The 24,363-nt window shown below is 49.8% G+C and overlaps 1 protein-coding gene across 1 annotated transcript; it reads left to right on the top strand.

Moving 5' to 3' along the window:
- The first annotated feature begins 962 nt into the window (after window positions 1-962).
- Window positions 963-23,927, top strand: LOC310966412 (zinc finger protein 646). The gene is made up of 5 exons (XM_083941002.1): window positions 963-1,102; window positions 7,451-10,203; window positions 11,197-12,306; window positions 13,366-14,228; window positions 23,327-23,927. The coding sequence occupies exons 2-5, from the start codon at window positions 7,667-7,669 to the stop codon at window positions 23,752-23,754; spliced, it is 4,938 nt and encodes a 1,645-aa protein (XP_083797128.1). The 5' UTR covers window positions 963-1,102; window positions 7,451-7,666; the 3' UTR covers window positions 23,755-23,927.
- The last annotated feature ends 436 nt before the right edge of the window (window positions 23,928-24,363 follow it).

The following is a 24,363-nucleotide window of genomic DNA, read 5'->3' on the forward strand; positions in this document are numbered from 1 at the left end:
TCTGTGTGTATGTGTGTGTGTGTCTGTGTGTATGTGTGTCCGTGTGTGTGTGTGTGTCTGTGTTTGTGTGTGTGTCTGTGTGTGTGTGTCTGTGTGTGTGTGTGTGTGTGTGTGTGTCTGTGTCTCTGTGTGTCTGTGTATGTGTGTGTGTCTCTGTGTCTGTGTTTGTGTGTGTCTGTTTGTGTCTGTGTGTGTGTGTGTGTGTGTGTCTGTGTCTCTGTGTGTCTGTGTGTGTGTGTTTGTGTGTGTGTGTCTGTGTGTGTGTCTCTGTGTGTGTGTGTGTGTCTGTGTGTGTGTGTGTGTGTGTGTGTGTCTCTGTGTGTGTGTGTGTCTGTGTTTGTGTGTGTCTCTGTGTGTTTGTGTGTGTGTCTCTCTGTGTGTCTGTGTGTGTCTGTGTGTCTGTGTGTGTGTGTGTGTGTGTGTGTGTGTGTGTGTGTGTGCAGGTGCTTGAAATCCTAGAAAAAGCTTAATTTCGTGTTTTTAAGGTTTGAAAAGTGCTTGAATTTTAGATAAAACACTGAAATTGTTCCATAAACATTTATAGAATAGAAATATCATTTATTTCTTCTTCTTCTGTTGTTGTGAAAACATTTCTCCTCCTTTAAACCATGAAACCGTCTCTTTAAATGTGATTTTGGTGGAAAAAAGGGTCAAATCCTGATTTCCAGAGTGTGTGTTAAAGCTGTGAGGGGCTGGAGGAGCCTGGATGTGCCCGGGGAGGAGGTGCAGGGGCCCGGGGGAGAATGTGCACCCATGCCCCGCTGCACAGAACCGGGAGAAAGTGCGTTTCAGACCCGAACTCTGGTTTTTTTGGCTCCTGTTGTTTTTGGAAAGATTCTGCGCATGATGACGCGCCGCGGTGTGCGCGCCGCGCCGCTCCGCCCCGCTTGGCTCGCGGCGGAGCGGCAGCGGCGTCAGGAGCGGCAGCGGCAGCGGCAGGAAGTATGTTGTCGGAGCGGCGGTGAAAAAAGAGCCAAGAAGCAAAAGTCGGTGTTTGAAGAGGAGGAGGAGGAGAAGAAGAAAGGATGAAGAAGCCGTGAACCCGCCGCGCTGCGCTTCGATCTGCACGCCGGGCATCGAGCACCCGAGGCCGGCAGAGGAGGTGAGTGAGCAGCCGAGGAAAAGGGCTCAAAAACGACGGTTTTCCATCAAAGCGGCCGCGGTGTGTGCGTGAGATCTTTGTGTAGCTGCGGGCTAGCCTGTTAGCCGGGGATGCTAACCGCTCTGCGACACTTTCGCGCTCATTTTCCCGCTTTCACGCGCTCCCAGACGACGGGCCGCCGCTGCAGGCGCGTGTTTGTGTTGTTGTTGTGTTGTTGTTGTGTTGTTGTTGTGTGTTCGTGGCTTTTGTTTATTTCGGCTCCCCTCCTTTCTCTCATCGCGCGCGCGGAGGGGAGGAGGGGGGGGGGATGCTAGCACGCTAATATGCTACATGCTAACGTTAGCGCGGCCGCGGCTTTCACCTCCGTAACAAACAAAAATGACTATTTATTGTTTTTATTGTTATTGTGACGGTTGAATTATTGTTGTTTGAGTGTGAAATCATAAATCCCGTAATGATGCGGAGGCTGTAGCGGGGGGTTGGGTTTTCCTCCGCCGCGGCGGGTCGCGGGGCTGCGGGTGTGTGTGTGCGGCTGGAGCGGGGACGCTAGCGCCGTTAGCCCGCTAGCTTAGCCCGTTAGCATGTTAGCATGGGGGAAAATGGCTCTCCTCCGGTGAAAGCCATTTTCAGAGGTAATGGGGGTCTCGGGGAGCGCGGGCCCGACGGCTGCAGGTGTCGTCCCCCCGCCGCTCCGCTGGAGCATCCTGCCGGGAACAACACCGCAAACACCGGGCTTTATATCCCCCACACCTCCATCTCCACCCTCCACCCCGCGGCTGTGCTCCCCCTCCGCGGCCGGGGCTCGGGCGGTGAAACCCGGGGACACGTCGGCCGAGTGTCGGTGCACACGGAGCCGCTTTTGTCCCCCGGTTCATTCACGGAGCACCGAGAGGAGACGGGCCAAGGTCAGGCCGCCGTGCTGCGGCTCTCCGCCCCCCTCGGTCGCATCTGTGCGGGGCTGCAGCTGCGGGTGCGGGTGCGTGGACGTGGACCCGGGTCTGGGTCCCGGGTCCCGGGTCCTAGGTCCGGGTCTGACCCGGTTCATGTGTGTGAACACCCGCAGACCCGGTTTGTTTACATTATCAGAGGAAACACGGGCTTTGATTGGCTGCTGCACCATAAACACCTCATTATCATTATTGTTATTATTATTATATTTATTATTATTATTATTATTATTGTTGTTGTTATGGAGACCGTCCTCTGGGCTCTTAATCACATTATTAATAATAATAATAATTAGATATTTGATCTGTTTTGCACATTAAACATGTCTCGTTGCTCCGGAGCAGAACAGAAACATTAAGATATTATAAAAATAAAAAAGGTCAAATTAATAACAAGGTAAAAGGAAAACGGACATTTAGGAAAATGATATATTCCACGTTACATTATTATGTTTTTTTTAAGGTTTTTAAAACAGAATTTGATCCTAATTTAGTGTAAAACAGCAAAATGTGACAGATTAATATACAAAACTTTTATTAATTTCATTAAAAACTGATTTGTTTCTCACGTTTGTGCAGTTTTTATAAAGATGAAACAGACACTGGGTCAAAAATCTCCTTTTTTAAAAAAACCATAAATGTAAAAAATGTGAATTTCATTTAAAAAAAAGAGTCAAATTCTTTAATAATCAACGCTCCAGAAAAACAAACACCGAATAAACATTTCTTATAAGAATAAAACACGTTTAATAAAAATAAATAAGGTTAAAAACACAGAGTTTGCTGCTGGTTTTACGTTCACGTTAATTTTCACTCGTTTTGGAAACAAAATGAACAAAAAATAAGATAAAAAACAACAAAAATAAGCAATAAAGTTCCATTTCAAAGGGAAGAAATGGAAATAGACAAAGTTACATATTCACATGATGTAGTGAAGCAGTTTTGTTTTGTTTGTTTGTAATAAAATAATCTGTAATAAATAAATATGAGTAAATAAACAGAAGCACAGGCAAAGTGCAGAATAAGGTTAAAAACACAGACTTTTCTGCTGGTTTCACTTTAATTTTCACTGTTTTTGGAAACAAAAACTCTCAGAAAGTGAAATTTATGAATAAAATTTACATCTGAGAAAAAGACGTTTGTGTTGATTTACTTCAGTTTGAGTTTAAAACAAGAAAAATACAAAAAAACAGATAAAAAATTACACTTGAATAAACAATTATGTGGTTAATTTAACTAAAAACTGATGTTTTATATAAAAACAGATAAAAAATTACACTTTAAATGAAACAAACACTTGAAAATTTAACTAAAAACTGAAGTTTTATATAAAATATCAGTGTTTAATTTTACAAAGTGATCAGAAATGAAAAAGTTTATGCACTAAATAAATAAAAGTATAATAAATAAGTTTATATTTAACACTTTTATATAAAAACACGACGTTTCGACGCGTCACTGATGAAACGACGACGTCCTGGACTCAAGTGTCGTTTCTGAGTCCGACTGAAAAAAAGGAATAATTAATTAATTCAACTTAAACTTGGTTTTATTTTAATAAACCAGCAGAGTCTCTTTAACATGTTTGTGTGTTTTAATGTTTTAAGATATTTAAGGATTTTAATAAATAAGCAATTAAAACATAAATTAGCAGATTTCTTAATGGAGTTTGGTCTGAAGCTCACAGCAAAATTAATTAATCTTAATTTAATGTCTTTTAATTTATAATAATGTAATAAATCAGCAGCTGAATTAAGCAGCAGAGTCTCTTTAACATGTGAGTTTATTTAAATGTTTAAATATTGAAACGTGTTTTTCATAAAAAGCATAAAAACATTAAATTAGCTGATTTTTTAAGGGAGTTTGGTCTGAATCTCTCAGCAAAATGAATGAAATAATCTTAAATTTATTTATTTTAACCTGTTAAAACATATTTAATATAAAGCAGAATTAAGCAGCAGAGTCTCTTTAACATGTTTGTTTATTTTAATGTGTTTAAATATTTAAAGATTTTAATAAATAAGCAATAAAAACATAAATTAGCAGAATTCTTAATGGAGTCTGGTCTGAAGCTCTTTTCCTATAAAACCAAAGCAAAGGGGGATAAATAACCTTAAATTTAATGTTTAAATTTATAATAATGTATTAAATCAGCAGCTGAATTAATCTGCAGACTCTCTTTAACATGTTGGTTTATTTACATTTATTAAAATATTTTTAAATGTTTTTTAATAAACAAAAAATGTAAAATTAGCAGATTTTTCAATGGAGTTTGGTCTGAATCTCACAGCAAAATTAATGAAATAATCTTAATTTGATGTCTTTAAACCTGTTAAAACATATTTAATATAATGCTGAATTAAGCAGGAGAGTCTCTTTAACATGTGAGTTTATTTAAATGTTTAAATATTTAAACGTGTTTTCCTAAAAAACATTAAATTAGCAGAATTTTTAATCCGCTTTCTATAAAACCACAGCAAAATTAATTCATTTATCTTAAATTTATGTTTTTAAACCTATTAAAACATATTAAATATACAGCTGAATTAAGCAGCAGAGTCTCTTTAACATGTTTGTGTGTTTACATTTGTTAAAATATTTAAAGATTTTAATAAATAAGCAATTAAAACGTTAAATTAGCAGATTTCCTGATGGAGTTTGGTCTGAAGCTCTTTTCCTATAAAACCAAAGCAAAGGGGGATTAATAACCTTAATTTGATGTCTATTAATTTATAAATATGTATTAAATCAACAGCTGAATTAATCTGGAGAGTCTTTTTATAATGTGAGTTTATTTAAATGTTTAAATATTTAAACGTGTTTTTCATAATAAGCAAAAAAACGTAAAATAAGCAGAATTTTTAACCTGCTTTCTATGAAACCACAGCAAAAAGAATTAAATAACCTTAAATTTATGTCTTTAAACCTGTTAAAACATATTTATATAAAGCTGAATTAATCAGCAGAGTCTCTTTAACACGTTTGTGTTTTTAAATGTGAAATATTTAAACATGTTTTCCTAAAAAACGTAAAAATTTGCAGAATTTTTATTTTTAACTTTTAACCCACTTTCTATAAAACCACAGGAAAATTAATGAAATAACCTTAAACTGAGGTCTATTAATTTATAATAGCGTATTTAACGAGTAGCTGAGTTAAACAGCAGAGTCTCTTTAACATGTTTGTTTATTTAAATGTGTTTAAATATTTAAATATTTTAGTTTATAAGCAGAAAAACATTAAATTAGCAGATTTTTTAAGGGAGTCTGGTCTGAATCTCTTTTCCTATAAAACCACTGTAAAATTAATGAATTAACCCTTAAATTTATGTCTAAACTTTAATAATAACATATTTAATATAAAGCTGAATTAATCAGCAGAGTCTCTTTAACATGTTTGTGTTTTTAAATGTTAAAATATTTAAACGTGTTTTTCATAAAAATCAATTAAAACCTAAATTGTCAGATTCATTAAAGGAGTTTTGTCTCCACTTGTTGTTTTTTCAGGTTTTTCTAAAGTTATTTAATTTAATTTATTGTTAAATGTTTAAGTGCAGCGTTTCTTTTCTCTTCTGTTTGTATTTAATTTATTTATTTATTAATATTTGTATTTATTGACAGATGTAAACGAGCGTCTTTGCTGTAACACGTCACTTTCACACTGATGTTGTTGTTGTTTATTAACGTGACGACACATAAATAAACGCTCTGACGTCAGATTCAGATCATTTAACATCAGAATAACATGTTTATTTATCTGTTTATTCAATAAATAAACAAATAAACATGTTTATTTATCTGTTTATTAATAAATAAACATGTTTATTTATCTGTTTATTCAATAAATAAACAAATAAACATGTTTATTTATCTGTTTATTCAGTAAACAAGCAAATAAACATGTTTGTTTATCTGTTTATTCAATAAACAAACAAATACACATGTTTATTTATCTGTTTATTCAGTAAACTGTTTATTCAATAAACTGTTTATTCAATAAACAGATAAATAAACATGTTTATTTATTTGTTTATTCAATAAATACACAAATAAACATGTTTATTTATCTGTTTATTCAATAAACAGATAAATAAACATGTTTATTTATCTGTTTATTAATAAATAAACAAATAAACATGTTTATTTATCTGTTTATTCAATAAATAAACAAACAAATAAACATGTTTATTTATCTGTTTATTAAGTAAATAAACAAATAAACATGTTTGTATGAAAATACAACATTAAAGTGTTTCACAGTCTCATTCAAGGGTCCTTGAGACAGTTTAAGGGTCCTTGAGGAGGCTGCAGCAGGTCTTGAGACAGTTTAAGGGTCCTTGAGACAGTTTAAGGGTCCTTGAGACAGTTTAAGGGTCCTTGAGACAGTTTAAGGGTCCTTGAGGAGGCTGCAGCAGGTCTTGAGACAGTTTAAGGGTCCTGGAGACAGTTTAAGGGTCCTTGAGACAGTTTAAGGGTCCTTGAGACAGTTTAAGGGTCCTTGAGACAGTTTAAGGGTCCTTGAGGAGGCTGCAGCAGGCCTTGAGACAGTTTAAGGGTCCTTGAGACAGTTTAAGGGTCCTTGAGACAGTTTAAGGGTCCTTGAGGAGGCTGCAGCAGGTCTTGAGACAGTTTAAGGGTCCTTGAGGAGGCTGCAGCAGGTCTTGAGGCAGTTTAAGGGTCCTTGAGGAGGCTGCAGCAGGTCTTGAGACAGTTTAAGGGTCCTTGAGACAGTTTAAGGGTCCTTGTGTGTGGATCAGACGCCTCCTCTGCAGTGACGCTGGTCTGAGAGCAGCTGCTGATGCACGTGTCACAGCACGCCGCGGCCTCTTTACACGGTCAACAAAGGCGTGTCCTGCTGCACGCCGCCTCCCAAACCCTGAGCTCTGACCACGGCCTCTGATCCTGGATCAGGTCTCAGGGGCAGCAGCTCCAGCCTCTGGTCCTGGATCAGGTCTCAGGGGCAGCAGCTCCAGCCTCTGGTCCTGGATCAGGTCTCAGGGGCAGCAGCTCCAGCCTCTGATCCTGGATCAGGTCTCAGGGGCAGCAGCTCCAGCCTCTGGTCCTGGATCAGGTCTCAGGGGCAGCAGCTCCAGCCTCTGATCCTGGATCAGGTCTCAGGGGCAGCAGCTCCAGCCTCTGATCCTGGATCAGGTCTCAGGGGCAGCAGCTCCAGCCTCTGATCCTGGATCAGGTCTCAGGGGCAGCAGCTCCAGCAGGGGACCCCAAACTTCCTTTTCCCGGGCCACATTAACCAGCTCTAACTGGGGGGTCCTGAGGCGTTCCCAGGCCAGTGTGGAGATCTAATCTCTCTGCATCAGACAAACACTCGATGACTCGATAGCTGCAGCCGTTGGCGTGACGTCGCTCTAACCCTCTTCTTCTTCTTCTTCTTGTCTCCACAGAGACGCCTCATTGGCTGGTGTGAACCCCCCATAGGCCCGCCACCCCCCAAGGTGGGCCCTGATTGTCTGGACCTGCACCGGAGACAAAACGGCCGCCACCGCCACCCTCCGTGGGAGAGCTAAGCCCCCCCGTTTCCTCCTCCCCCCCCCTCACGTCACTGTTCATAGCCATGTTGTGAGCCGTGATGCCCTCAGACCCGTTGGCTGTAGAGTACTATGGCAATGCATGATATGAGTCGTGCCAAGGGTTTCCCCTGTAAAGAGTGTGATATGGTTTGTCCCAGTACTCCAAGTCTCCTAGAACATATGAAAGCACATTATCAGCAGGAAGAGAACGGGCGCTTCGAGTGTGAACAGTGTGGCCGTATCTACAAGCACGCAGCGAGTCTCGCCAACCACAAAAAGTCCCACGAAGTCGGTTCCTTCCAGTGCCCCGTGTGCACGCGCACCCTGCCCAACGCCGTAGCTTTGAAGAACCACCTGCGCATCCACACGTTGTCCCCCAGTAGTGCCCACACCGAGGAAGAGAGCGAAGAGGTCCCAGAGGAAGCGGGCCACGACGAGAGGGACTACGGTCTCGCCCAAGACCTGTCGGACGGGTTTGGGCGCTCTCATTTGAATAACAGTGGTATGGGACATAGTGTCCTCCAAAGCCACGAGACAGACGACCACGGAAAGAAAGGCTCCCCCGAGTCCGACGAAGCTTGGGACAGACCGTTCAAGTGCGATCAGTGCGACCGGACCTACCGGCACCACGGCAGCCTGGTGAACCACAAGAAGTGTCACCAGCAAGGAACTTTTAAGTGCTCTGTGTGTTTCAAACAATTCAGCAACCTGGCTGCCTTAAACAGCCACGAGAGAACTCACTCGAAGTTCAAGACCCCCGGGGCGTCGATGGTGAGCAGCAGCAGCGGCACGCAGTCGTCCCAGAGCGACGACACGGCCTCCTGCTTCTGCCACCTGTGCCAGATCGCGCTGCCGACCAAGACGGACTTTCAGGAGCACATCCTGCTGCACAACGCGGCCTCGCCCTCCCTCGGCCTGCCGCGCAGCTTCCCCGGCATCATGCCCCATAATCTGAGCGCGGTGCGATCCCCGGCGTACACCCCGGCCCTGGGTGACCCTCTTCCCCTGCCGCCCCTGCCCAGTGACAAACGAGGTCCCTACGACCCCATAATGGGCCCTCCGGTCAACAACCCCATCTACACGTGTGCATACTGCGGTGCGGGACACCCAGATCTGGAGACTTTGAAAGTCCACTATCTGACCCACGATCCCCACCCCGGCTCCCACGGCCCGGACAGCATCCTCAACTCGGACACGCTCAGCTCTGGCTCACAGGGTTCGGTGTCTTCTCCCTCCGGCGGCCGCGTGCCCCAGGCCATCTCTCCAGACGACGGAGAGCGCCGCTTCAAGTGTGGGGAGTGCGGCAAAAGCTACAGGCACGCAGGAAGCCTGGTCAACCACAAGCGCTGCCACCAGACGGGCCACTACCAGTGCACCATCTGCTGTAAGCAGTACCCGCACCTGGCAGCGCTGCACAGCCACCTAAGGAGCCACAAGGGACGCTCCGCCAACCAGCCCATTAATAACGAGAGCAACGACTGGCTTTCTCCAGAGCCGCTGACCCTGGACTCCCAGCAGAGCTACGTCCAGGAAGGCAGTGGCGCCACCACTCCAATCTCACTGCCGGGAAACCTTGGTGATGCTGCCCACTTTGTCCAAGATGGCGGCCACAGCAGCGGGTTGGACTCCCTTGAGTTCCACGATCGCTTCGACGGCAGCTCACTCTCCCAGAGCAACTCCGCTCACCGGCAGGCCGACAGGCACGTGTGCGCCGACTGCGGTCAGATGTACGGAGACGTATCCGGCATCAAGTCACACCTGTGTCCACGCCGTGGCCAGGCTCCGCCGCAGCAGCAGCAGAGCAACATGTCCAACGGTTTCATGGGGAACATGAGCTACCACAGCTCCGGTGGAACCTCGCTGCCCGCCGGAAGCTCCAGCAGCCTGAAACAAGGCAGCAGCCAACGACAGTACTCCCAGAGCGGAGGCAAGAGGATGAGTAGCAATGACAAAGATGACGACGATGGAGAAGTTTATCAGTGTTCAGTGTGCGGCAACCACTACGCCAGCCTCAGGGCCCTCAGGAGCCACTTGCGTAGCCATGCCAACAACCCAACAGGGCCAGGACCTTCCAACTTGGAGCAGGAGTGGAGGATGATCTGCTCCACCTGTGGCCAGAGCTTCTCCAGGAAACAGGACCTCCTGAATCACCAGTTAGTCCACGGCCCCCAGAGGCCAGACGGGCAGCAACAGGGTATCGTCGGCAGCTCAGCCAATGGCAATGACAAGATGGACGGACGCAACCACATCTGTGTTGACTGTGGCATGTTTTTTGCTGACCGCCACCATCTGATCACCCACCTGTGCCCTGGTAAGAATCGGGGCAGCTCGCTGAGCAAGCAGGGACTGAATGGAGCCAAAGGGATGTCCGGAGGAGACGGTGTCGGCGGTGGGGTCGCCGGAGGAAGCAGAGATGTCGGCGGGGACGGACGTAGATCCATGGTTGACCAAAGTGACAAGCCCCACAAGTGCGACCAGTGTGGACGAGGATACAGACACCCCTGCTCACTCCTGAACCACAAGAAGTCCCACAAGACCGGCGTCTTCCGCTGCCTGGTGTGCCAGAAACGCTACTACAACCTGCTGGCTCTCAAGAACCACCAAAGGACCCACTTTGACCTCAAGAGGTAGGTCCTGTTTTTGAGTTCTGGGTTTTGTAAAGATGTTTCAGAAGGTGACAGGAGACGTTTACGGCATGTTTCACCTCTGATGAGAGAGATCTCATGTAGGATTCATTCTTTAATGCTGCTCATTTAATGAACTCCTTCCCTGATGACGCGCTGTCCCGTGCACAGTAGGTGTTCCACGATGCTAAGTGTTAGGTCCGCTTTACCTACCTACATATTAACAATCTCACTCGACAGTGGCATCATTAAGAACTGCGAGTGTATGCAGATGACGCTGTTGTGTATACACACGTGTAAAAACAGCTGAGGTAGCAGCTGTCAAGCCAAGGATCACACATTAGCTTGATTAATCCTGTCTGAGTCTGAGACCAGAACCATAAAGTACAACGCTGTAAGTTTAAGACGTATGAGAAACTCTCTCTGGTCACGGCCAAGTTGTGTCTGCACCCTGAGACTCTTCCCCACGCGTTTTAGTGCGTTACATGCTGGAGACGGGCTGAAGACACCGCCCCAAGGACTCGTGAGTCCTTCAACAAACTCTGGAACAACTGGAAATCCTTTGGTTTAGGTGAAGGGTGGCGCCGGGAACAGGGTGCAGGACGACCCCGATCAGGTAGTCGGTTTCTAATTTAGCGATAAGCAGCTGAGTCTCTGGGCCGTTTAAGCGTTGGTCCTCACGCGTCGTCTCTTCAATTACACATTTTCGCTGGTGTCAGGTGCAGGTGCAAACGAGCTCAAAGCTATGACCTGATTTATGAGCTTTTATTGTGTTTGGAGAATCATTTTAAGGCTAAATATTCAGATTTAGTCCATTTGTTGCTAAAACCCCTGAGCATCGTATCAGGACTGCCTTCCTTGTTCGGGATTTGGGTTCTGGGCCTAAACAAAGGGTCGTGGTCGATCCCAGCGCCGCCCTGATGTTGTTGGAGTTGATTTCCTGTATTTACAGAGCTTCTGTTGTGTTTCCTTCATGTCTGCCCGTCCCTCCTGCAGGCACAAGTGTGAAGAGTGTGGCAAGGCTTTCAAGATCCAGAAGCAGCTCATCAACCACCTCCGTCTCCACGAGGAGCACCGGGCCAAAGGTCTTGTTCGGACCGGCCCCAACGGTTCCCGCTTCCAGCAGCCGGGCCCTTCTCAGATGCAGAGTATGAGAGGGGAGTCGTCGAAGGGCCAGGCGATGGGTGTGAAGTACAGCCACCAAGGGTTCAAGAAGCCCTACTCTTCAGCTGGAACCTCCAGGCCCCAGAAGTTTGACCCGGCTGAAACCGGACGGAGGCCGTTCGCCTGTGAAGAATGTGGCAAGACGTACCGACACGCCGGCAGCCTGGCCAATCACAAGAACCTCCACAAAATCGGAGAGTACCACTGCAATGTGTGCAACTCCACGTACCCCAACAGGCTGGCAATGAAGAACCATCTACGTCTCCACTTCGCCCAGAAGAAGCACAACTGCCAAGAGTGTGGCAAGGGCTTCCGCACCCAGAGGCAGCTAGCTACCCACACTACCGCCGGCCTGTGCAAAGGGCCGCAGGGCCCCGGGGCCCAGATGGATTTTGAGTGCGATGGCTGCTGTGAAGGCTTTACCACGGCCGATGAGCTCGCAGCCCACGACTGCCCGGCCCAGCACCTGCCGTCATCCTCGTCCACCAACAGCTCCACCAACATCAGCATGGAGAGGAGCACCGTGGACCTGGACTCTGACGAGAGACCCTACGCCTGCGACCTGTGCAGCTGTGCCTACAAACACGCAAGCTCCTTGCTGAACCACAAGCACACCCACAAGACGGGCAACTTCCGGTGCAACTTCTGCGACAAGCCCTACACCAACTACATGGCGCTACGCAACCACATGCGCATCCACACGCAGCGGAAGAAGCACATCTGCCACACGTGTGGGAAAGCCTTCCGGCTGGCCAGGTTCCTCCGAAACCACCAGAAGGTCCACGAGGAGGGCGCCACCCCCTTCGGCTGCCCCACCTGTGGGAAGAGTTTCCAGGGGAGATCCGGTCTAGCCAGGCACCGCTGCGGGGACAACCAGGTAGGCATGGATGTCAGGAGGAAGGCCACGGCACCCGCGGGAGAGGGCGAGGAGTGTCGGTACACGTGAGTTCTCGTCAGTTGTTTGTGATTCTTCGAAGTTGAAAACGAATAGTGAAGATAAATTTAGGTCTCTACGTGTCTATTACAGGTATATGATCTCCAATCCGGCTTCCTTGGGACCATACGCGTGCCGGAATTCGGATTTTTCTGAAGTTTGGACAAATTGAATTAGTGGAGAGACCAGATAAGTCAACCCCGTTTGCTTTCAGTTAGCATATATCACACACTCTTAGCTTCTGTAGGCTGCCATCATGTTTAGCTTTGTTGTTGTTTTCATGCTTTGTGTTCTAGAAAACTCTGACACAGATTCACGTATTTGATGTGTAGCAAATTCTAAGTATTGATGTTTGTTCCTTGCTCTTGTTCTGACTTTGATTGTAGCCTTTGATTTGTTTGTGTTCATCTCATGAAGTCGTGTCATGACTCTGGCCCCGTATCAGACTAGAAATGCAGCGATGTGATGCAGGTTTTTGCATTTTGATGTGTCGGCTAAACTAAAAACCACGGGGGGAAGATCAGGAAGTATTTGGAGCGAGCTGCACTGCACACGTCTCTGACATGGTAGTGGTTCTTTGGGTTCATTACATTAAGACACGAGTAACCACCCAAAGGAAGGCTGCGACAGAAGGTCTCTGAAATGGTTTCCATGTGTGAAGGAAGCTTGTGTCCGTCTGTGCAGTGCAGGGAGCAGCAGATACCTCCCAGTCGCCCGCATGAACCCCAGTGTCTCCCCTGTCCCCCCCCCTCCCCAGCAGCAGTCCTCTCCCCTGTGACCTGTGTAGAGAGCATAACTTGAATGGTACACCACTTTGTAGTAGTCTTCTTTAAACAGCTCTAAGCCGGATTTCAGATCATATACCTGTATGTTCAGCATCTCAGACGATGACTAGTCCAAATATTTCAGTAGTTCTAAAGTAAAAGTGGGAACCAGCAAGTGAGAAACTGATAAACCATTGAGCCGACTTCCACCTTCCGTTACTAATCTCCCTTTTCTCTCCTCCTGTGCCTCCTCCCGCCCCTCGCTCCTCCCTCCTTGTTCTTCCTCCTTTTGTCTCTGCACAGATGTGATCAATGCGGCCGCTCCTACCGCCACGCCAGCTCCCTCCTCAACCACAAGAACACCCACACTGTCGGCATCTACCACTGTGCCGTGTGCCTCAAGACCTACTCCAACCTACTTGCCCTGAAGAACCACCGCCGTATCCACTCAGAGACGCGACGCCACCGTTGCCACGACTGCGGCAAGGCCTTCCGTGTTTCCTCCCAGCTCTACAACCACCGACGCGTCCACCAGAAGCAGCGGGAGCTGACCTGCCGGTCCTGCCAACGAGCCTTTCCTACGCAGGCCAGCTTCAGGCTCCACATGGAGATCACACACGGTCAGGCGCCGCAGCCCCGCCAGCCCAGACCCCAGCAGCCCCGACCGGGGGGCTCCCAGGAGCTGGGCTGGGGGTCAGGCCTGGACCTCACCTTGATGCAAGAGCAAGGACTCAACCCCAGCAGCATGGCCAAAGCCCGCAGCCGCGGGGGCCACAGCGGGGTCATCAAATCCCATGTCTGCGATCAGTGCGGCCGCTCTTACCGCCACGCCAGCTCGCTGCTCAACCACAAGAACAGCCACAAGACGGGGACCTACTTCTGCAACTCCTGCCAGAAGGAGTTCCCCAACCTGATGTCCCTGAAGAACCACCGCCGCATCCACACCGAGCCCAAACGCTACCAGTGCCCCGACTGCGGCAAGTCCTTCCGCGTCTCCACCCAACTCATCTGCCACCGCCGCATCCACACCAAGGAGAAGCCGTTCTCCTGCCAGCAGTGCGACAAGCGCTTCTCGTCCAAGTCCAACCTGAGGCACCACATGAAGGTGCACTGGAGCGGCTCGACGGCGCCCCCTCGCATGGCCATGGGTGCGCCCAACTTCTTGGGTATGCCCGGCGGCCCCTTCATATAACCTTAGGGATGAGGGAGGGGGGTGTGGGGGTGGGCGACATATAGGGGTGGGGGAGGGGGAGGGGGGTGCTGGTGCAGTCACATGCCAAGGTTTCTGGAGGTGCCAAAAAGTAGCTCTTCCTCCTGCTCACCCTCCTCTTCCTCATGATTCATGTGTGGCTGCTGTGTGTGTGTGTGTGTGTGAAGGTCCTGCATGACAGAACAGACATAAAATGGATGCCACACACACACACACCCGCACACACACACACACGCGTCCTTCCTAACCGGTCCCGAGCCTCCTTCACGAACGCTCCCTGAGGCGGCGGCCCCCCCACAGACAGACAGACAGGCAGGCGTGGACTGTAGACCGGCGTGCCGTAGTCGTGGACTCCCCCGCTGCATGTTTCCCTGTGAAGCTGCGTGAACTCTGTGGAGCGCCGACGCCGCCTCAGGCCGCCCGCCGCCTCAGGCCGCCGCCTCACGCCGCAGCAGTGACTGTCTGTTAAAGCCCGGCTCGTAAAGACTGACGAGCGCCGCGGCCGGGCGACAGAGCTGCCGTGAGGCTCCGGCGAAAGCGTGAGGAAGTCCTGACGCTCGTTGTTCGAGCCTCCTTGTGTCCATTTCAACCCTGGGAGCCCGTTGGTCCTGTGGTGCAGTCGTCCCGTTCTTCTCGTGGCCTTCGTCACGATGTTTTTAACCATGTTCGGACTGAGGCGCAGGAAACCGTGCGGTGGACGCGCCGGTGAAGACTTTGGTTTTTCCTTTTTATGTGTGTGTGTGTGTGTTTTGGTCCCTGAGCGGTTCCACGGGAGGCGACAAGGACGCTTGGGAACTCTTAGGACTGAAGACGGGACGCTTCGGGCTGGTTTAAGTGTGTGTGCGTGTGTGTGTGTGTGTGTGTGTGTGTGTGTGTGTGTGCGTGTGTGTGTGTGTGTCGTAGCACCAAGATGAGCTTCTTCTCCCTGTAGCTTCCCAAACAGACCCGGCACCTGGTTCACACTCTCGGATTCATCAGCTCAGATTCGGTCGTTCGGTCGTTTCCTCGTCGGCGTGTTTCGTAAACGATGCGATTGGATTCAGTAAAGACGAGTCCCGCAAAACACCGTCAGTGGACGAGCCCCCAACTCCTGCGGCAGCGTCTGCGTCCGGTCTGAGGCTCCTGAACGGGAGCCGTCGTTAGAAGAGAAGCTTTTCTACTTTCTACTCTTTTTACGCAGCTTTACTTTAACAACGATGTCGAGGACGAACCTGAACAACTCTGCTGCTGCAACAGCAACGGGTCCGCGTAGACCGTACGGCCTCAGACAGGAGCGCTCTTCATGAGGTCACGGTTTGAATCCCTGTAGACCGTACGGCCTCAGACAGGGGCGCTCTTCATGAGGTCACGGTTTGAATCCCTGTAGACCGTACGGCCTCAGACAGGGGCGCTCTTCATGAGGTCACGGTTTGAATCCCTGTAGACCGTACGGCCTCAGACAGGGGCGCTCTTCATGAGGTCACGGTTTGAATCCCTGTAGACCGTACGGCCTCAGACAGGGGCGCTCTTCATGAGGTCACGGTTTGAATCCCTGTAGACCGTACGGCCTCAGACAGGGGCGCTCTTCATAAGGTAAAGGTTTGAATCCGCGTAGACCGTACGGCCTCAGACAGGGGAGCTCTTCATGAGGTCACGGTTTGAATCCCTGTAGACCGTACGGCCTCAGACAGGGGCGCTCTTCATGAGGTGACGGTTCGAATCCCTGCTGTTGCAGCAGCAGAGTTCAGGTTCGTCCTCGACATCGTTGTCAAAGTAAAGCTGCAGAAAAAGAGTCAAAGTAGAAAAGCTTCTCTTCTAACGACGGATCCCGTTCAGGAGCCTCAGACCGGACGGAGACGCCGCCGCAGGATTGGGGGCTCGTCCTTTGAAGGTGTTTTGCCGGATTCGTCTTCAAGTCGACGCGTTTGACGGAGACGCTCAGGAGTGAAGCTGCAGTTTGTTGGTGAACCCTCGGACCTGCTGCGTTCTTACACATGTTAATGTTCACGTCAGCGAGAACCACGTGAGAGACTGACGCGTGTGACCTGCTAACGGCGTGTGACGTGCTAACAGCGTGGAGGCAAAGCTCAGACAGGAAACAACATGTGGGTAAAGGAGATTTTCCCTTTGTGTTTAACGTGAATTTACGGATCAAAGGCCCAATTTCAGGAGCCCGGTCCATATTCAACAGAAGGATCCAGAGAACAAAGAGTTAGTGAGCGGCTCCATAGCTGCTCATCTCATCCGTGGAAGCCTCCATGTTGTTCACACTCAACAGTCACTCAACAGTCACTCAACAGTCACTCAACAGTCTCTGCTGTTTCACTTCAATCCACCAAAGAAACCAACGCTGACAGATTCAAACTGGAGAATCGAACACGTTTACTCCGTCACACGTCTCCGGACTGAGCTGAGAGAGAGACACAGCAGGGGTCAGAGGTCAGGGGTCAGGGGTCAGAGGTCAGGGGTCAGGATGGGGTCAGAGGTCAGGACGGGCTATGGGGTCAGAGGTCAGGACGGGCTCAGGGGTCAGGGGTCAGGACGGGGTCAGGGGTCAGGACGGGCTCAGAGGTCAGGGGTCAGGACGGGCTCAGGGGTCAGAGGTCAGGACGGGCTCAGGGGTCAGGGGTCAGGACGGGGTCAGGGGTCAGGACGGGCTCAGGGTGGAGGTCAGTACTGAAGGACAGAGTCTGACCGTCACAGCGTCCGCACACGTTTACATTCACGGTGTCGGGGCGGTTTACGGATGGAGCAGGTGACGACCACAGAGACGCTTCGTTCCGTCGTCTCCAAACGTTACGGTGAATCTTCTTCACGTGATTCAGGCGTCGGCTGATTTTCAGGCGTTTCAGTTTTCCTTAAAGTGCTGAATCATGACTAAAGTGATCTCCGGACGCGTTACGGAGCAGGTAACGACCGAACTCTGCGACTCGTTTATGATTTACGGACGCAACAGTTCCCCGGAGAGGACGCCGCTGACGTCAAAGTCGAGTAACAAACACACTTCATCTACAGCGTTAAATAAAGACACGTCTGATCAGAGGAGGCCCAGAGGAGCCCGGAGATCAGGTCGCCTCCTCCTCGACTCAGCGCTGCTCGAAACGCCGCCGCGCTCCGACCAATCAGAGCCGGGAACCAGGTTTCCACGACGACCGAGCGCTCGGGTGAACGGGAACTCAGGAGGTTAAAGTTTCGTCTTTTAAAGAAAAGGTTCAAAGTCGTTTCTTTGGCGTTCGCCATCGAGACGACGGCGCCGCCTCGCTGTCACCGTCGGTTACGCCCGTTAACGAGCAGAAGGAGGGGCGAGACGTTCGGACGCCGTCAACGAGCAGAAACACGCTCGAGGAAAGAATCCGTGTTTTAAAAACTTCAGTTTCAGGTTTTTAACTTTAAATTAATTTTTTAAATTTCTCAGAATTAAAAAAGAAATAAATTATTATTTTAAAAAATTACATAAAAAATAATAAAATGCAAAAAGCAGAAAATACAGAAAATAATTAAAAATAAATATCATAGAAAAAAATCAACTCTTAATAAAATAAAACATTTTTAATCACGAGTTTTTCTGATTAATGATTTTTTCCTATAAAATTTATTTTTATTTATTTATTTCTGTATTTTTCTTCTTTTTGCATTTTATTTATTTAATTTTTAAAAAATAAATCATGAATTTAAATTAATAAAAGTAAAAATAGAATAAAACTGATTAAACAGGAAAAATCCATAAAATATTAAATAAACAAAACAGTTTTATTTTTACGTTTATTTCTTTTTATTTATCATTTATATTTAAGTCATTTTTTATTTTGGCAGCTTGTTTATTTAATATTACATTTTTATTTTAATTAACACATTTTTACATTTAAGTTTTTATTCATTTTAAATGTTTAAATTTTAAAAAGTTAAATTTAAAAAATGGGCAAAAATAATTCAAATAAATGTGAAAAAAACCAGAAAACTGTTGATTTTAAATCTTTTATCAGACGTTTAAAGTTTATATTTATATTAATAATGTTCTTAAAGCCGGGGGTCAAACTCCGGCCCGTGGACCTAATCTGGGCCGTGGTGTGATTAAAGTCTAAAGCTCACACACGTTCACACACACACTGAACACACACCTCCCCAAACAAAGATGGAGGACAGCAGCTTCAGCAGGTGATCCGCGGATAAAGGTAAAGAGCGGTTTGTCACCAAAGAATCAAACCGTAACGACACCCGAGGGTTCACCGTAGAAACACCCGAGGGTTCACCGTAACGACACCCGAGGGTTCACCGTAACGACACCCGAGGGTTCACCGTAACGACACCAGAGGGTTCACCGTAACAACACCCGAGGGTTCACCGTAACAACACCCGAGGGTTCACCGTAACAACACCCGAGGGTTCACCGTAACGACACCCGAGAGTTCACCGTAACAACACCCGAGGGTTCACCGTAACAACACCCGAGGGTTCACCGTAACGACACCCGAGGGTTCACCGTAACGACACCAGAGGGTTCACCGTAACAACACCCGAGGGTTCACCGTAACAACACCCGAGGGTTCACCGTAACAACACCCGAGGGTTCACCGTAACGACACCCGAGAGTTCACCGTAACAACACCCGAGGGTTCACCGTAACAACACCCGAGGGTTCACCGTAACGACACCCGAGGGTTCACCGTAACGACACCCGAGGGTTCACCGTAACAACACCCGAGGGTTCACCGTAACAACACCCGAGGGTTCACCGTAACGACACCCGAGGGTTCACCGTAACAACACCAGAGAGTTCACCGTAGAAACACCCGAGGGTTCACCGTAACAACACCAGAGGGTTCACCGTAACGACACCAGAGAGTTCACCGTAGAAACACCAGAGGGTTCACCGTAACAACACCAGAGGGTTCACTGTAACAGCACCCGAGGGTTCACCGTAACAACACCATAGAGTTCACCGTAACAACACCCGAGGGTTCACCGTAACAACACCAGAGAGTTCACCGTAGAAACACCCGAGGGTTCACCGTAACAACACCAGAGGGTTCACCGTAACGACACCAGAGAGTTCACCGTAGAAACACCAGAGGGTTCACCGTAACAACACCAGAGGGTTCACCGTAGAAACACCCGAGGGTTCACCGTAACAACACCCGAGGGTTCACCGTAACGACACCCGAGGGTTCACCGTAACGACACCAGAGGGTTCACCGTAACGACACCCGAGGGTTCACCGTAACAACACCCGAGAGTTCACCGTAACACCCGAGAGTTCACCGTAACAACACCCGAGGGTTCACCGTAACAACACCCGAGGGTTCACCGTAACAACACCAGAGAGTTCACCGTAACGACACCAGAGGGTTCACCGTAACGACACCCGAGGGTTCACCGTAACAACACCAGAGGGTTCACCGTAACGACACCAGAGGGTTCACCGTAACAACACCAGAGGGTTCACTGTAACAACACCCGAGGGTTCACCGTAACAACACCCGAGGGTTCACCGTAACAACACCATAGAGTTCACCGTAACAACACCCGAGGGTTCACCGTAACAACACCATAGAGTTCACCGTAACAACACCAGAGGGTTCACCGTAACAACACCAGAGGGTTCACCGTAACAACACCCGAGAGTTCACCGTAACACCCGAGAGTTCACCGTAACGACACCCGAGGGTTCACCGTAACGACACCCGAGGGTTCACCGTAACGACACCCGAGGGTTCACCGTAACAACACCAGAGGGTTCACCGTAACAACACCAGAGGGTTCACCGTAACGACACCCGAGGGTTCACCGTAACGACACCTGCAGCATCGCCGTAGAAACACCTGAGCGTCTCCGTGTGCGTGCGTCGCTGCGTTGGAGCCTCGGGTCCAAACAGGAACCAGAACCAGGATGAGGAAGCCGGAGCCGCGGCGTGCCCGGCGGCGCCGGCGGCGGCAGCGTAACCGTGTGACCCCGTAACCGTATTATTGTCACCAGGAGACGTTTTTTACCCGAAGGACGAAAGAGGAAGTGCCGCGTTTATTTATCTTCTTCTTATTAACACGTGTAATGGACGACGCTAGTGTGTAGGACGTGAGTTTAGAGCTGTGTCGATGTAAACACCCCCCCCCCCCCTTTACCCACAATCCCCCTGTGCTGCGGAGACCATGGGGACGTCTTCCCATCACGCCCCTCCCCCTCGCCACTTCCTGTTTCACTTAAAGCCACGCTCCCGTGGAAAAGGGACGACTTGGATTCTCCCGTAGGTCGGCGTGCGTGTGCTCGCCGTGCCTCTGCTCGGCATGCGTACGTCAGATGGCGTGCGTCAGCTCGTCGGTTGGTGTGCGTGCGTCTGCTCGGCGTGCGTCTCCTCGGCGTGCGTGCGCCCCGTGGGCGGGTCCATGTTTATGTTACACTTCCTGGAAACCTCTCGTATTTATTGGTGTTTTTGTTTCTTTACCTCTTTGTTCGTTTGTTTGTTGGTCGACTCTCGGGGCGCGTGCGTTCCCGTGGATGTGGCGTTCCCGTGGACGTGGCGTTCCCGTGGCCGCCGCGTCCCTCCTCCTCCTCCTCCTCCTCCTCCTCCGCGGCGCTCTGTACGGCGCCGTGGACAGTGAAGCGTGCAGTGACTCGTGCTGTAGCCGTGGATGTGATCTAGAATCATGTTTTCCTGCATCCTCGTGTTTCCTCCCGTGCGTTCGTAGCGGCGCCGTTTGAGCGTTCGTGTCTTTAGTGCGTCTCGTTTCTCTTTGATCTGCTTCATATTCACTTTTATAAACTATGTTTTATAATATTCCATAATCTTTAACCTTTACTGCTGAGTACTGCAAATAAATAGCTGCAAAACACAGAAGAGCTCCGTGTCTTCACTCACGTTTACATCTTCATCATCTCAGCAGGGACCCCAAACTTCCCTTTCCCGGGCCACATTAACCAGCTCTAACTGGGGGATCCTGAGGCGTTCCCAGGCCAGTGTGGAGATCTGATCTCTCCACCTGGTCCTGGGTCTTCCCCGAGGCCTCCTCCCAGCTGGACGTGCCTGGAACACCTCCCTAGGGAGGCGCCCAGGGTTCATCCTTACCAGATGATCCTGAACCACCTCAACTGGCTCCTTTCAACACAAAGGAGCAGCGGCTCTACTCCGAGTTCCTCACGGATGCTGAACTTCTCCCCCTCTCTCTAAGGGAGACTCCAGACCCCCTCCTGAGGAAACACACTTCACACGCTTGGACTTGGACCTGGAGCCGCACACTGATCTCTGCACTGGCCTGGGAACGCCTCAGGATCCTGGTTAATGTGGCCCGGGAAAGGGAAGTCTGGGGTCCCTGCTGGAGCTGCTGCCCCTGAGACCTGATCCAGCCATGGTGTCAGGGGTCCATGGTGTCAGGGGCCCATGGCGTCAGGGGTCCATGGCGTCAGGGGTCCATGGCGTCAGGGACTCATGGTGTCAGGGGTCCATGGTGTCAGGGGTCCATGGCGTCAGGGGTCCATGGTGTCAGGGGTCCATGGTGTCAGGGGTCCATGGCGTCAGGGGCTCATGGCGTCAGGGGTCCATGGTGTCAGGGGTCCATGGTGTCAGGGGTCCATGGCGTCAGGGGTCCACGGCGTCAGGGGTCCATGGCGTCAGGGGTCCATGGTGTCAGGGGTCCATGGTGTCAGGGGTCCATGGTGTCAGGGGTCCATGGTGTCAGGGGTCCATGGCGTCAGGGGTCCACGGCGTCAGGGGTCCATGGCGTCAGGGGTCCATGGCGTCAGGGGTCCATGGTGTCAGGGGTCCATGGTGTCAGGGGTCCATGGCGTCAGGGGTCCATGGCGTCAGGGGTCCATGGTGTCAGGGGTCCATGGCGTCAGGGGTCCATGGTGTCAGGGGTCCATGGCGTCAGGGGTCCACGGCGTCAGGGGTCCATGGCGTCAGGGGCCCACGGCGTCAGGGGTCCATGGCGTCAGGGGTCCATGGTGTCAGGGGTCCATGGTGTCAGGGGTCCATGGCGTCAGGAACTCATGGCGTCAGGGGTCCATGGCGTCAGGGGTCCACGGTGTCAGGGGTCCACGGTGTCAGGGGTCCACGGCGTCAGGGGTCCACGGCGTCAGGGGTCCATGGCGTCAGGGGTCCACGGTGTCAGGGGTCCATGGTGTCAGGGGTCCACGGTGTCAGGGGTCCATGGTGTCAGGGGTCCACGGCGTCAGGGGTCCATGGCGTCAGGGGTCCATGGCGTCAGGGGTCCATGGCGTCAGGGGTCCATGGCGTCAGGGGTCCATGGTGTCAGGGGTCCATGGCGTCAGGGGTCCATGGCGTCAGGGGTCCATGGCGTCAGGGGTCCATGGCGTCAGGGGCTCATGGTGTCAGGGGTCCATGGCGTCAGGGGTCCATGGTGTCAGGGGTCCATGGCGTCAGGGGTCCATGGTGTCAGGGGCCCACGGCGTCAGGGGTCCATGGTGTCAGGGGTCCATGGCGTCAGGGGTCCACGGTGTCAGGGGTCCACGGCGTCAGGGGTCCACGGCGTCAGGGGTCCATGGCGTCAGGGGTCCACGGTGTCAGGGGTCCATGGTGTCAGGGGTCCACGGTGTCAGGGGTCCATGGTGTCAGGGGTCCATGGCGTCAGGGGTCCATGGTGTCAGGGGTCCATGGCGTCAGGGGTCCATGGCGTCAGGGGTCCATGGTGTCAGGGGTCCATGGCGTCAGGGGTCCATGGTGTCAGGGGTCCATGGCGTCAGGGGTCCATGGTGTCAGGGGTCCATGGCGTCAGGGGTCCATGGTGTCAGGGGCCCACGGCGTCAGGGGTCCATGGTGTCAGGGGTCCATGGCGTCAGGGGTCCATGGCGTCAGGGGTCCACGGTGTCAGGGGTCCATGGCGTCAGGGGTCCACGGTGTCAGGGGCCCATGGCGTCAGGGGCCCACGGCGTCAGGGGTCCACGGTGTCAGGGGTCCACGGCGTCAGGGGTCCATGGTGTCACGGGTCCATGGCGTCAGGGTCTCGGGGGTCCACGGTGTCAGGGGTCCATGGCGTCACGGGTCCATGGCGTCAGGGTCTCGGGGGTCCACGGTGTCAGACTCCGTCTCAGGTCGGTTCTGCACTAAAGTCCCGTTTGTCTCCTCAGATCTGGGGCCCGGGGGGCCCTCGTCCTCGCCCGGCGGCTCCAGGAGCTTCGTGTGCGCTCAGTGCGGCCGCTCTTACCGCCACGCCAGCTCGCTGCTCAACCACCGCAACAGCCACAAGACGGGGACCTACTTCTGCAACTCCTGCCAGAAGGAGTTCCCCAACCTGATGTCCCTGAAGAACCACCGCCGCATCCACACCGAGCCCAAACGCTACCAGTGCCCCGACTGCGGCAAGTCCTTCCGCGTGTCGACGGCGCTCGTGTGTCACCGCCGCGTCCACACCAAGGAGAAGCCGTTCCTCTGCGCGCAGTGCGACGGGCGCTTCTCGTCCCGCTCGGCCCTGAGGCACCACATGAAGGTGCACTGGAGGGGCCCGCGGGCGCCGCCCCCCGCCCCCCTCGCCCTTCACCGCAGAGCGTTCGTCTGAACGGGCGCCACGCTGACGACGGACAGCCAATCACAGAGCTCGATTCTGACGAAGACGGCGTTTGATTTAAATTTCAAAACATTTTTAGATTCTGAAAAATTCAAACGTCTCGTTTTTTGTGTTTTTCTGCGTTTAAACGTTTTTTTTATTATTTTAATATTTTATTATTTTTATTATTTTAATATTAAAAATAATATACATTATATATATTTAATATACGACGTAAACAACAACAACAACAACAACGATAAACAAACCAATAAAAACAATATTTAATATTTTTAACATTAAATTCAAAATAAAAAACATTTATTTTAAAAAAACGTGAATTAAAAAAATAATGAAATAAAAAACTTTTTTGTTTGTAAATAAAGAAACTAAATTTTCCAAAATATAAAAAATATTAATATTTGTGTTTAAATGAACTCATTTTTTATTATTTTATTTTATTTTTCATTCATATTTTTACTTTTCTTTATATTTTAAACAGATTTTTCTGTTTTAATTCTTTCTTTTCTTTCTTTATTATTTTTTACTTTTTATCTTTTTCTTCTTTTTGCAAAAATTGAAACAAAAAAATAAAGAAATAAAAATGTGAAACTACAACGA

Source organism: Echiichthys vipera, assembly GCF_963691815.1.
Source record: "Echiichthys vipera genome assembly, contig: SCAFFOLD_85, whole genome shotgun sequence".
Lineage (NCBI taxonomy): Eukaryota > Metazoa > Chordata > Actinopteri > Perciformes > Trachinidae > Echiichthys > Echiichthys vipera.